This window comes from Bufo bufo, chromosome 2 (assembly GCF_905171765.1).
Source record: "Bufo bufo chromosome 2, aBufBuf1.1, whole genome shotgun sequence".
Lineage (NCBI taxonomy): Eukaryota > Metazoa > Chordata > Amphibia > Anura > Bufonidae > Bufo > Bufo bufo.
In genome coordinates this window covers 715,523,413-715,536,838 of record NC_053390.1, presented here as the reverse complement: position 1 = coordinate 715,536,838, position 13,426 = coordinate 715,523,413, and the positions used below count along the sequence as shown (strand labels likewise).

Genomic DNA, 13,426 nt, shown 5'->3' with positions numbered 1-13,426 from the left:
TCTTTGTTCGGCTCACTGAGAAGGCCGCACATGCTCAGTTTAATCCTTCAACGGCCTCCTGAGTTGCGATAGGGACAGCATGGGCACGTCCCCTTGGCTGCAGCAGAGAAAACACTCCCCTTGAGCTGCCAGCTTGATATAAATCTAGTACAGCAATGAATGGGGGTTAGAATGAATAGATAGATCTCTATAACGAGAGCAGGATGGTGAAGATGTCCCATAGACTTTATATTGAGACTGTCTTTATTACAGCACTCAGCAGTGAGGAGAAGCACTTCACTTCAGACTGCTCACTATAGAGATCAGTAGGGGTCTCAGAGCTGGGACCCCCAGTAAAGCCCACTGCAACATCAGGGACCCCACTGCCCTGCAAGGCCGCTTACCCTGCCGGGCGCCTCTGGGTGAAGATCACACACCACTGCAGGAGCCTCTCCCTCCACATCTTGAAAGCGGTGTGCTGAATGCTCCGGCAGCCCACTGTAAGGGACCAATAACAAAGCTATCTTCTGTAAGGAGCTTTGTTATTGGTTGTTTCAGGCAGCAGAATCGCTGCGCTAATGAATGGCAGGAAAATTTAAGGCTTATTGGTACACCCAAGACTCTTTCCAGGGCAAGTGTGCCCACAGAGAGGGCTCCGAGTGCCCCTTCTGGAACCATAGGTTCGCCAGCACTGTTATAGGACATAAATGGACATTACAGGGAGGGGGATATAATCAGAGAAAACCTCAACTCCAAACATTTCCATACTTCCCTACATTTCAAACCCTTCGGGAAAACCCACTTATGGGCAGGTTTTTTGTTAGTTCCACCCATTTTCATCTCTGGACAGGGAAAGGGATATAATAAAAAACCAGTCACAGCAAATTTGGGACAGTTGGCAAGTATGCATTATGGACTATCAGAGGACATAACCATTCAACAGAGCTAAACAGTGTGGGACCACACCATTCAAATTTTAAAACCATAGTCGTTTCTGCCATGGGATACAAGGCGGATTTTGACATTGTCAAAATCTGTCATTTGCACATACCTTAAATATGCAGCTGTAATGGTCCAAAGTCAATGTTTTGTGTACCTTTCTAACGGTTAAGAAAGGGTCATAAATATTTTAAACCCGCGTGGAAAGTATAACGGGGATTTTGCTCCCTTTCAGGAACATCAAGTTATAGGATTTTCTGCCTTACTTTAATTACAATTGTAGCCATTCAGCCTCATAAAATAGGAACAGTATACTAAGATTACACATAATTTCAATATGACATACCAATGTGAGCCATAACTTTTCTGGTTACATAAGCACTAAACACCCATTACGGATATTTCACAACTCCAATTTCTGAGACATCTCAGTCTGGCACCTCTCCCTGGATCAACATAAACCATCAAACATATAAAAAATGTTGTTCCAATATTCACCCACATGCCTGTTCGTGTAGAGCATAAAGACGTTACAGGAACATACCACAAACATAATGCAGAAACTGAAGAGAATAATAGAGTGAAATGCTAATTACCAATTTAAAAACTAATCAGGGATGAGAAAATAGATTCGTACAACTCGGTATACATTAGAAATTCACAAGTCGGGTACTCATGGGCATCAACTGAGGTTCCAAAGTTGACACTGACTTTTTTAGCATATGCCAACAATGGCATACAAGCGCTTTGCCAATGATGCAAAATGTGCACATGGCTAAAGACTACATTATTATAATCTAGGTTTTAGATACGCACTGATGGCTGTACAAGGTAAAACACAGATGTTAATAATATCAGAAAAGTTTGTAATGCCATAACCACAACTTACCAAGGCTCTTACCAACACTTGATTGCTGGTTTGCCCTAGGAGGAGATGACACTCTGAGAGTGACCACATTTTTCGGAAGACTTCCCCGTCTGAGTTCGGCAGAATAAAGTCTTGCTTTTACCGTAGAGACTTGAGACGTTGTACTTTTCAGACAGGACAATAGCTCCTTATGTAAATTCTTGCTTGGAGTGGCTATCCTTGTAGAAAATGACTGGGAAAAAAAATGAACAAAAGATTGGAACATGAAGACATTGACCGATTAAAGGGATTGTATGAAATTATAAAAACGAGGCTACTTTATTCAAGAAACAGTGGCCCTCCTGGCCATGGGTTGCATCTACTGCAGGTCTAGATCATTCACTTTAGTGGGACTGAGCTGCTATACCAGGCATATCCATAGACAAGTGTTGCTCTGTTCCTAAAAGTAGGCAGCCATGTTTTTCTAATCTCATACAACCCAAATATATGCAAAAACAGACTAAGGGGAGTTCACATCTCCATTTCATTTTCCGTTCTTCTGATCAGTCAGAAGAATAAAAATTTAAAAAAAACAGGATTCTGTAAAGAATGGATCCTGTATATCAGTTATGCATAGGATCCCTTTCTTTCCAGATCCTGTTTCACATTTGGCATCTGTTTGAGCCATTTCATTCAGATAGTTTTTTTTTTGTTTGTTTTTTTAGACAGAAAAAAGTCCTGCATACAAACGGATACCAAATGTGCAACAGGATCATTTTTTTGTGTCTGTTTTTTTTTTTACAGAATCCTGTTTTCTTTCTGTTCTTCTGACGGATCAGAAGAATGGAAAATGAAACAGATATGCACTCTCCCTTACACTCGTTATCTCTCAGACATTGGAAACCTACAAAGCTATTAACTCACTAGCAAGGTTCACAGGATTTTACTCTAGGCAGTAATGGGCACCCTCAAACCCTCTGGACACAAGTTAAGATGGGGGCATGGTGCAGTTCCTTTTATTAGCATCCCCTATCCACAGTGGTCAATTACCCATACCATAAATCTGAAATATTAAATTCAGAAACCATATTGCATGGCACTTTCATGCCATACATTAGGTTAATAATTCCATACAGTTACCTAAATAATGTGCCTCCACAACAAATAGTATACCGGTCAGTGCCTAGAAGTCACCACACAGTGTGAACAATATTACTAACATACTGGGTAAATCATAAATAATGGCACCATACAAGCCTCAAATGCATCAGAGATGAGGATACTATGAGTTGTATACCTCTAAAGCCGTCTAGTCCCAACCATCAACTTTTACATAGCAAATTATCAAGGTAACTCATTTACACAGTCACACAAAGACTGGTGTAGTCAAAAGAAAGGGTACAAGATACAAGTCAAAGGGGTTGTCCGGGTTCAGAGCTGAACCCGGACATATCCCCATTTTCACCCCGGCAGCCCCCCTGACTTGAGCATCGGAGCAGTTCATGCTCCAATGTTCTCCTTTGCCCTGCGCTAAATCGCGCAGGGCAAAGGCATTTTCTGGAGTTCTGGTGATGTACCAGGCTCTCCATGGGGCTGCCAGGAGGACCAGTGACATCACCGGCACTGATGGGTGGGCTTTAGCGCTGTCCTAGCCTGTAAACCAGCTAGGGCAGCGCTAAAGCCTGCCCATTAGAGCCGGTGACGTCATGGAACACATTGCTGGGTGAAAGCCTCCGCCCGGCAGTGTTATTGTAAATAAAAGAGCCCTTGCCCTGCGTGATCTAGCGCAGGCCAAGGCAGCGCATCGGAGCATGAGATGCTCCGATGCCAACATCAAGGGGACTGCCTGGGAGAAATTATGGGTATGTCCGAGTTCAGCTCTGAACCCGGACAACCCCTTTAATTCTATTAAACATTTCAAAGCTTTTGAATTTGTAAAATACAAAAAAAAATAAAAAAATGACATTCGTAGGACAAAAAAAAAAAAAAAGTCAAGAGCTCAAGAGCTTCTTTGTCTGCCTTTACTTTATAGTTAAAGGACCTGTGAGAACACTCTGAAAATGTCAAGTGGCTGATAACAGATCTCAGCAGCATATAGAACACGAACTAGAAACCAACACATTAGTCTTAAATGCTCGTTCTGTTCATTTAACAAGCTGTCAGCGGGATCAGCCGATTAATGCAGTGACATTTTAATACACATTTCACAACATGTTTGCCCACAAACCAGACACAAAAAGGTGATGAGCATATGCAAATGCTTTCCAAAATGGGACTTTGACAGAATTTGTGGCTGTCCCCGGACAGATGAGGGGTTGAGCTTAAAAACTTTTCACATACAGGGATTCAAATGTTAGGGTACACATGTGGACAAACTTGTTGGTACCCTTCTGTTAATGAAAGAAAAGCCCACAAATGTCACTGAAATAACTTGAAACTAACAAAAGTTATAATAAATAAAAGTTTACAGAAAATTAGCTAATGAAAACAATGCTTTTGAATTGTGGTTCAATAGAATCATTTAATAAAAAAGATTTTATAAACAGAACTCCTAGATCAAGATGGAACAATCAGATCTACCCACCAAAACAACAAAGTTCCAATTAAGATTCTCCTTTAAGAACGCTGTTACGTCAGATGGTACAACCTCCTCACCACTGGCAGATCGGGGGGGAGGGCGCAACAGGACTGGCGGCGCGGCCTTGGTGAAGAGTGGGGGTGGTGGCAGCAGGGAACAGGGAGATGAGCGCTCATCTCCATAGTCATCTGTATCGCCGTCCTCAGGAGGAGGGAGAGGTGTGTCCCTTCCCTGTTCCTTGGATAGGGTGCCAGCACCCTATCAGAGGCCGGTGCAGGCAGTCATCACGCCGCCTGAGCCATACAGCGTGGGAAACAGGCCGGAAGAGGCCTGCATCGCATCGTTGACATGGAGGTAATATCATATTTTTTTTATATGTACAATACTTTTACTAGCACATGATGGGGAGGGGGGGGGGGGGCTCTTGTTACTGGCACATGAGGGAGGGGGGCTCTTGTTACTGGCACATGATTGGGGAGCATCTATGGGGCACATTTTACTGGTACATTATTGGTGGGCACTATAGGGGCATCTACTGAGGCCAAAAAAGTGGTATTTTATTTGGGGGGCTCTGTACAGTAGCATTTTATACTGGTACACATTATGGTGGGTACTGTGGGGGAGAGGAGTACTATGGGGTCATCTACAGGGGGCACTACGAAGGGGTATTTTATACTTGCAAATTATGGGGAACACTGAGGGCATCTACTGGGGCACTATATATGGGGCATTTTATACTGGTACATTATGGGGGGGCACTATGGGGACATTAGCTCAACTGGGGGCATTACAAGGGGGTATTTTTTGCACTGTCACATTACAAGGAGAACTATTTCTACTGGGGGAGGGGGGTGGGCATTATGGTGGGCTTTATTACTCCATGGTATGAGCCCCCTAGTAATTGTAAGTTTTCATGTGAAATATGTTTATGTTATACACATATAGCATACACTGTGCCACACAATATACCTCTATACTGTGTAGTCTGTTATATAAGCACCACATTGTTTTGTGGCGGCGGACAAAAAACAATCTGGAAGTGCCCCTCCCGAGAGCAGGTTCTGGATCCGTCACTGCTCCTCACTCACATGGTTTGAGAAGCTCCTGTCCCAGACGATACCCATCCAAATGAATCTCCATTATATGCCGGAATCTGCTGGAACTTGAGTCCCCAACCTCTCTTTACTACATGAGAGTGGGAGAGAGACCTGGATGTGAAATTCTCAGAAAGAGACTTGCAGAACATCTTAGTGTCACCTAAACTCACCTCCAGATGTATCACTATACAAGAAAATGCTTCTAAGGTTCTGACCAGGTGGTACCAGACACCAGATAAGCTACACATGTACAGCACCACGTCAGAACTATGTTGGAGATGCCAGTCTGTCAAAGGCACCTTTTTACACAAATGGTGGTCATGCTCCCAGCTCAACACTTTTTGGAAAGAGGTATTCAAAAATATTAAGGCCATCTTCAAATTAACTAACAAACAGCTACCCACTTGTCCAAAAACTGCCCTAAAAACACTATTACCTGACACACTTACAAACTAGAAAAAAATCCCTGCTGAGTGTCATTCTGGCAGCAGCAAGATTAGTAATAGCTCTCAGCCGGAAATCTGGTACCAGTCCCTCTACCCCTCTTTGGATTGACAAGACTGAAGCCCTCTCCAGACTGGAGGAAGGAGGAAAGAGCTCACCATAAATCCAATAATATCTGGTCACCCTGGGTGACATGGAGAGCCAGTAAGAGATAGATGGCTTATCACTTTTCCTATTGCTTTCCATACAACTGCTTTATGCTATATATAATATATCCAAAAACGAGGCAGCTTCGTGCCGCTTCATTTTTGGATATATATTATCTTACATTGACTGCTGAGCCTGCGGTTTGGAGGATTTTGCACCCGTGGTTTATTGGTCTAGTGCTGCTGTTTTATTTTATTATACACACAGTGTGTGTGTGTGTGTGTGTGTGTGTGTGTGTGTGTGTGTGTGTGTGTGTAGATATATATATCTCCATGTGCGCACACTCACCGTATAAGGAATCATAGCTACCTAACTAGCAAACACCAAATGACGATATATCCCCTAATACACGGTGGTCTGCTACCCCTTCAATTACCACTATTATGTTGGATACCACTGCTCTCCAACACTATAGAGCCACACCTACAGTGCTTCCCGCCCTCCCCCCCCCCCCCCCCTTTTTCTCCCTAAATTTTTACCTATGCCCCCCCCCCACTCTCTTGCTCTCATAATTCTCACTCTCTATTTAATCCATCATACACGTTAATAATCTGTCTACATATCATGCTCACTAAAAGGACAAGCATTGAACTGTGGATTTGTCAAACAGTCACGAAGAAACACATGTTCCTCCTCCATCTCGACTCGGGTTTGTCCGTCCACTGTACTACCGTCCAGGGTGCTTGTAACCCTGTATCTAATCTAGTTACTGCTTTCTGTTTACAGTTGTGTCTATATGCTTCCTGCATTTGTACATGTTCATTCTGTTTTCCCTATTGTAAATCAATAAAAAGATATGAAAAAAAATAAAATTAAAATAAAATTGCCTTGGAGATAAATGATGGTACCCCTAGAAAAAATTGAAAATGACTTGAAAAGCTAAGATGAGAGTTGACAAAGGAGATTAGAAAAAGATAAACATGATGTTTCTATTACTACAGTTGCAGATATTAAGGGCTACAGGACTGTAGCCAACCTCCCAGGACGTGGCCGCAAGAAGAAAATTGATGACAAATTGAAAAGACTGATCATATGAATAGTAACTAAAGAGCCCAGAACAACTTCCAAAGCGATTAGAGCTAAACTCCAAAGTCAAGGTAGATCAGTGTCAGATCGCACCATGCGCCACTTTCTTAGCCAAAGTGAACTTACTGCAAGACGACCAAGGAGGAAACCACTGTTGAAAAAAAAAAAAAACATAAAAAAAAAAAAAAAAAAGATTGTGGCTTGCTAATATGCATTTTGGCAGATTCCAAAGTTTCCGGTAGAATGTGCTATGGACATTTGAGACAAAATTGGAGCTTTTTGGCAAGTCACATCAGCTCCATTTTCGCAGATACAAAAATGAAGCATAAAAGAAAAGAACATTGTAACTACTGTGAAACAGAGGAGGCTCAGTTAGGTTTTGGGGCTACTTTGCTGCATCGGCACAGGGTATCTTGAATCGGTGCAGGATACAATGAAAACTATGAAAGCATTCTGGAGCAAAATGTGCTGCTTGGTCTCAGGTCACGGGTCCTCCAACAGGATAATGTTCCAAAACACAAGGCTAAACACATCCAAGAATGGCTAAGATCAATGCAGGTGAATATTCTAAAGTGGTCTTCTGGGAGCCTTGATCTAAATCTCTATGGCTATTTAGGGTTTTTTTCTTTAACAGAAGGGTACCAAAAATGTTGACCACGTGTGTATGTTAAAGTGGCTTCATAGTATGATAATGTATGATTTGATAAGATATGATATATGTATGATTTAGGGTCCATTCACACGTCCACAAAATGGGTCCACATCCGTTCTGCAATTTTGCAGAACAGATGCGGACCCATTCATTTTCAATGGGGCCGGAATGTGCTGTCCGGATCCGCGGATAAGCACAAAAAATAGAACATGTCCTATTCTTGTCCGCAATTGCGGACAAGAAAAGGCATTTTCTACGAGCGTGACGGTGATGTGTGGTCCAGAAAACACATACGGACGCGTGAATGGACCCTAGGTGATTCTACCCCTGTAACTTCTCACTGTGAAGGAAGTACAGTATATAACACAATATTACAGGTGCGGAGAAGCAACAATCAGTCACAATCCCTACACGTGCTACTGGATGGTTTTTAATTGCAATACCAACAAACCATTGCACTTCTGTTTTGGTCAGTGATTTCCAGCAGTGATTTTGAACTAAAACTAGGTGCGGCTCTAAACACAGAACAGGTGAAGATCTTTCCCTTATACCTTATGTCTGTGGAGGCTCCACTCCTGGTTTTGGCTCACAATCACTGATGGAAATCACTGACCAGAACCCTGACGTGTGAATGAGGCTTTATACACAGTGATCTTACAGAGACATTTTTTTTTTAACCCCTTAAGGACTCGGGGCGTACCGGTACGTCCTAACTTTAAATCGGGATTCCGGCGCCGCAAGGGTTAATCGCAACGGGATGCCGGCTGAAATTATTCAGCCGGCATCCCGTAACAACGCAGGGGGGGTCATTTGACACCCCCGTATCAGCGATCGCAGAAAACCGCAGGTCAATTCAGACCTGCGGTTTTCTGCGTTTCCGGTCCATTCGGGTGTCCTGTGACCCGATGAACCGGAAAAAGACTGCGATCGGTGGCGTAATTATACACCACCAATCGCAGTCCGAAGATTTGGAGAGGCGGTGCTGGCCCTGGTGCTGAACACTGCTGTCCAGGGTGCTGATTAGTGCAGGGGAGAGAGGCGTGAGATTCAAACTTCCTGCGCTCCTCTCTCACCTTAATCGCCATCCATCACCCTCGTGCACCCATCGCCACCCAGTTAGGTTAGGGTCAGTGAGGGAGAGGCACCGTTAGGCAGGGAAAGAAGGGAAAAGTTAGTTAGGAAAAAAAAAAGCACTTTTATTCAAAACTTTCTTTGATCCATCTATCAGACCCCAGACCCCCCCCCTGCCACTTGCCGCCGCCCCCCCACCACCACCAACAGTTCGTCGCTCAAAACCCAGGCTCATTTTTGGCTAGACCTGGTGGCTGGACGCCAGTCAGTGCAGCCAAGATGAGGACATTTTGGGGCCTCGTGCTGCATATGGGTCTAGTCCAAAAACCCAGTGTCAGGCAATACTGGAGTGGGGACGTCCTATACCAGACCCCACTGTACAGTATGGTCATGACACGTCCCCGGTTTGAGGCCATCCGGCAATGTCTGCATTATTCCGATAATGCAGCATGTCCACCCCGAGGTGATCCTGCCTATGACCGGCTGAATAAGATACGACCGGTCATTGATCACTTTGGGGCCACATTTCAGCAGGCCTACGTACCTGGAAGGGAGGTCGCAGTTGAGGAGTCTCTCGTTGCGTTCAAGGGGAGACTCCGTTTCCGCCAATATATTCCCACAAAGCGGGCGAGGTATGGCGTAAAGCTATACAAAATTTGTGAGAGTACCTCAGGGTACACTTACAAATTTTGTGTGTACGAGGGGCGAGATTCCCGGATTCAACCCCCAAAATGTCCCCCCACTCTGGGTGTTACCGGGAAACTCGTGTGGGACCTTATGTACCCACTGCTGGATAACGGTTACCACCTGTACGTGGATAACTTTTATACCAGCATTCCCTTGTTCAGGTCCCTTGCAGCCAGATCCACATTCGCTTGTGGGACCGTGCGGAAAAATCAACGCGGCCTCCCTGCCTACCCCCTCCAGGTACCTATCCCCAGGGGTGAGACCCGTGCACTTACCAGTGGAAACCTGTTGCTGGTCAGGTATAAGGACAAGAGGGATGTCCTTATGCTGTCCACAATCCACGGTAACAGCACCACCCCTGTCCCTGTGCGAGGTACCGCGGCAACGGTCCTCAAGCCAGATTGTATCGTCGACTACAATCGGTATATGGGAGGAGTTGATCTCTCTGATCAAGTCCTCAAGCCATATAACACCATGCGCAAAACCCGGGCATGGTACAAAAAAGTTGCGGTCTACTTGGTGCAGGTTGCCATGTACAACTCTTTTGTACTATCCCAAAGCGCTGGCAGCACAGGGACATTCCTCCAATTCTATGAGGCAGTCCTCAAGGACCTGATCTTTTCGGACCGGGAAAGAGCAGGCCGGAGTATCTCGGGAATTGGAGGCGCCCGGATCGTCCCTGGCCAACACTTTCCAGGTGTGGTCCCCCATACTGGAAAGAAGGGACGAACCCAAAAAAAGTGCAGAGTATGTCGCAGGAGGGGGATACGAAAGGACACCACCACTCAGTGCGACACGTGCCCCGATCATCCGGGCCTCTGCGTTATCGATTGCTTCAGGGAGTATCACACTTCCATGGAGTACAACATTTTTATAATCCCCAACAGTCCACTAGAGAACATAAAAAACTATGGCTCTCAGACTTTGGAGACACAGAAACAATTTTTTTTCCCCAAAAAAATATTTGTTTTAGAGCAGGCATCCTCAAACTGCGGCCCTCCAGATGTTGTAAAACTATAACTCCCAGCATGCCCAGACAACCTACAGCCATCAGCAGGGCATGGTGGGAATTGTAGTTTTACAACATCTGGAGGGCCGCAGTTTTAGGATGCCTGCTTAGTGTCTCCAAAGTCTGAGAGCCATACATATTGGGCATCGTCGCGTGCGTAAAAGTAGTCACTATAAAAATAACTTTTGACCAAACGCCTCAGATGAACGGTGTTAAAAATATAAAATAAAAACTGTGCCAAAACACCCATTTTTGGGCAAAATTTCCATTTGAATCCTTTTTGCCGGTAATAAAGCAAGGGTTAACAGCCAAACAAAACTAAATATTTATTGCCCTGATTCTGTAGTTTTCAGAAACACCCCATATGTGGTCGTAAATGGCTATATAGACGCACGGCAGGGCATAGAACGAAGGGAACTCCATATGGTTTCTGGAAGGCAGATTTTGATGGACAGTTTTTTTTTTTGACACCATGTCCCATTAGAAGCCCCCCCCTGATGTAGCCTAGACTAGAAACTCCAAAAAAGTGACCCCATCTAAGAAACTACACCCCTCAAGGTATTCAAACGTTACTTTACAAACTATGTTAACCCTTTAGGTGTTCCACAAAACTAAATAGCGAATGTAGAAACAATTTTAGAATTAAATTTTTTTGTTACATTGCCTCAAAAAAGAGTAATATAGAGCAACCAAAAATCATATTTACCCCTAAAATAGTCCCAAAACAACAACCACCTTATCCCGTAGTTTCCTAGATGGGGTCACTTTTATGGAGTTTCTACTCTAGGGGTGCATCAGGGGGCTTGAAAGGGTACATGGTGTAAATAAACCAGTCCAGCAAAATCTGCCTTCCAAAACCCATATGGTGTTCCCCTCCTTCTATGTGCTCCTGTTCGGCCAAACAGTAGTTTACGACCACATATGGGATGTTTCTGCAAACTACAGAATCAGGGCAACCCATTTTGAGTTTTGTTTGGCAGTTAACCCTTGTTTTACTCCTGGAAAAAATTGATTATATTGGAAAATTTTCAAAAAAATAGAAATTTCAAAATTGTTTCTCCATCTGCAATTAACTGTTGTGGAACACCTAAAGGGTTAACAAAGTTTGTAAACCCAGTTTTGAATACCTGGAGGGGGGTACTTTCTAGAATGGGGTAATTTTTGGGAGGTTTCTATTATCTAAGCCTCAAAATATGACTTCAAACCTGAACTGGTCCATAAAAAATGGGATTTTGAAGATTTCTGAAAAATTTCAAAATTTGCTTCTAAACTTCTAAGCCTTGTAACATCCCCAAAAAATAAAATATCATTCCCAAAATGCTACAAACATGAAGTAGACATATGGGGAATGTAAAGTCATCACAATTTTTGGGGGTATTACTATGTATTACAGAAGTAGAGAAACTGAAACTTTGAAATTTGCAAATTTTTCAAAATTGTTATAAATTGTATTTCTTTATGCTAAACAATTAACTTTTTTGACCCAATTTTAGCAGTGTCATGCAGTACAATATGTGACGAAAAAACAATCTCAGAACGGCCTGGGTAAGTCAAAGCGTTTTAAAGTTATGAGCACTTAAAGTGACACTGGTCAGATTTGCAAAAAATGGCCAAGTCCTTAAGGTGAAACAGGGCTGAGTCCTTAAGGGGTTAAACGATCTTCAAGATTTGCATTGCGATTTCGAACAGCTTATAAAATTAGTTATTTACACATTCAGGTGTTGGTAGTAACAATTTGACTAATTTTAATACAAGAACCCTAAAACGTGGAGTAAGGGTACTTTCACACTTGCGTTGTGAAGATCCATAAGGCAGTTCCGTCGCCGGAACTGCCTGCCGGATACGGAAATCCGTGTGCAAACGGATAGCATTTGTAGACTGATCCGGATCAGTCTTACAAATGCATTGAAACACCGGATCAGTCTCTCCGGTGTTATCCGGAAAAACGGATCCAGCATGCGCAGACCGGAAAACCGGATCAGTTTTTCCGGAACACTTGGTGCCAGATACAGCATTAAAACATTTTAAATGGAAAATAATGCCGGATCCGTCATGCTGCGGTATTTTCTCCATTCAGAATGCATTGGGATCAGTTTTTTTCCAGTATTGAGCCCCTGTGACCCCCCTCAAAACCGGAAAACTTTAACGCTAGTGTCAAAGTACCCCAAGCAGCCCCATGCTCAAAATTGTGATTTAGTGAATGCAATATGTAATGAACAAACATTAAGCTTCCAAAGATATTGAGACAGAACACTCCCACACCTAACCGGCAATGGTATAAACGGGGCCCTTGTCATAAGATTGGACTGTGCCCATTATCCTTGCAAGAGAATAACCACAAATTCTTTCAGATAATGGATGTATAAGACCGTTCTTGGAAGACGATCTAAGATACAGAAGAATTTAAGTAACAAAGAACAATTGAACAAAGGGCTTGAGGATTCCTAACCTTCTATACAGATACTATATTAAAAGAGAAATCTGCCCTTTCAAGAAGCTCTTAAAAAAAACAGAAAGGGAGGGTTCTAACAGCTTACTTGTATACGGTTATCAGGCTGTTCTTATTTCTGCCTAACAGCTTCTTATAGGGCTACTTGTGTAGATACACATCACCATCAAGGTCAACACATACACACAAACCGCTGCTAAAAATGTCAGAGATAGTCAGTGCTAGAGTTGTTTCGATAACAAAATTCTGATTCGGTTTCAATACCATAGAAAAAAAAAAAAAGTATTGCGATACTCGATACCATGCCAAAAAAAATAAAAAATCTACACCAAAAAAAGCAGTGTGCCGCATTTTATGGAACGTCCAGCACATAATAGAACAGTCCGATCCTATTTTTTGGGGGAACAAGGTGACCAAAAAAAAAACGAATTACGCATTTTT

General features: G+C 43.2%; 1 protein-coding gene across 1 annotated transcript in view; it reads right to left on the bottom strand.

Moving 5' to 3' along the window:
• LOC120991014 (microtubule-associated tumor suppressor 1 homolog) overlaps positions 1 to 13,426 on the bottom strand; it is a 100,323-nt gene that overhangs the window by 19,547 nt on the left and 67,350 nt on the right. Inside the window, exon 3 of the mRNA XM_040419904.1 lies at positions 1,804 to 2,018. Within this exon, the coding sequence (XP_040275838.1) occupies positions 1,804 to 2,018 (215 nt within the window). The remainder of the gene's footprint in view (positions 1 to 1,803; positions 2,019 to 13,426) is intronic.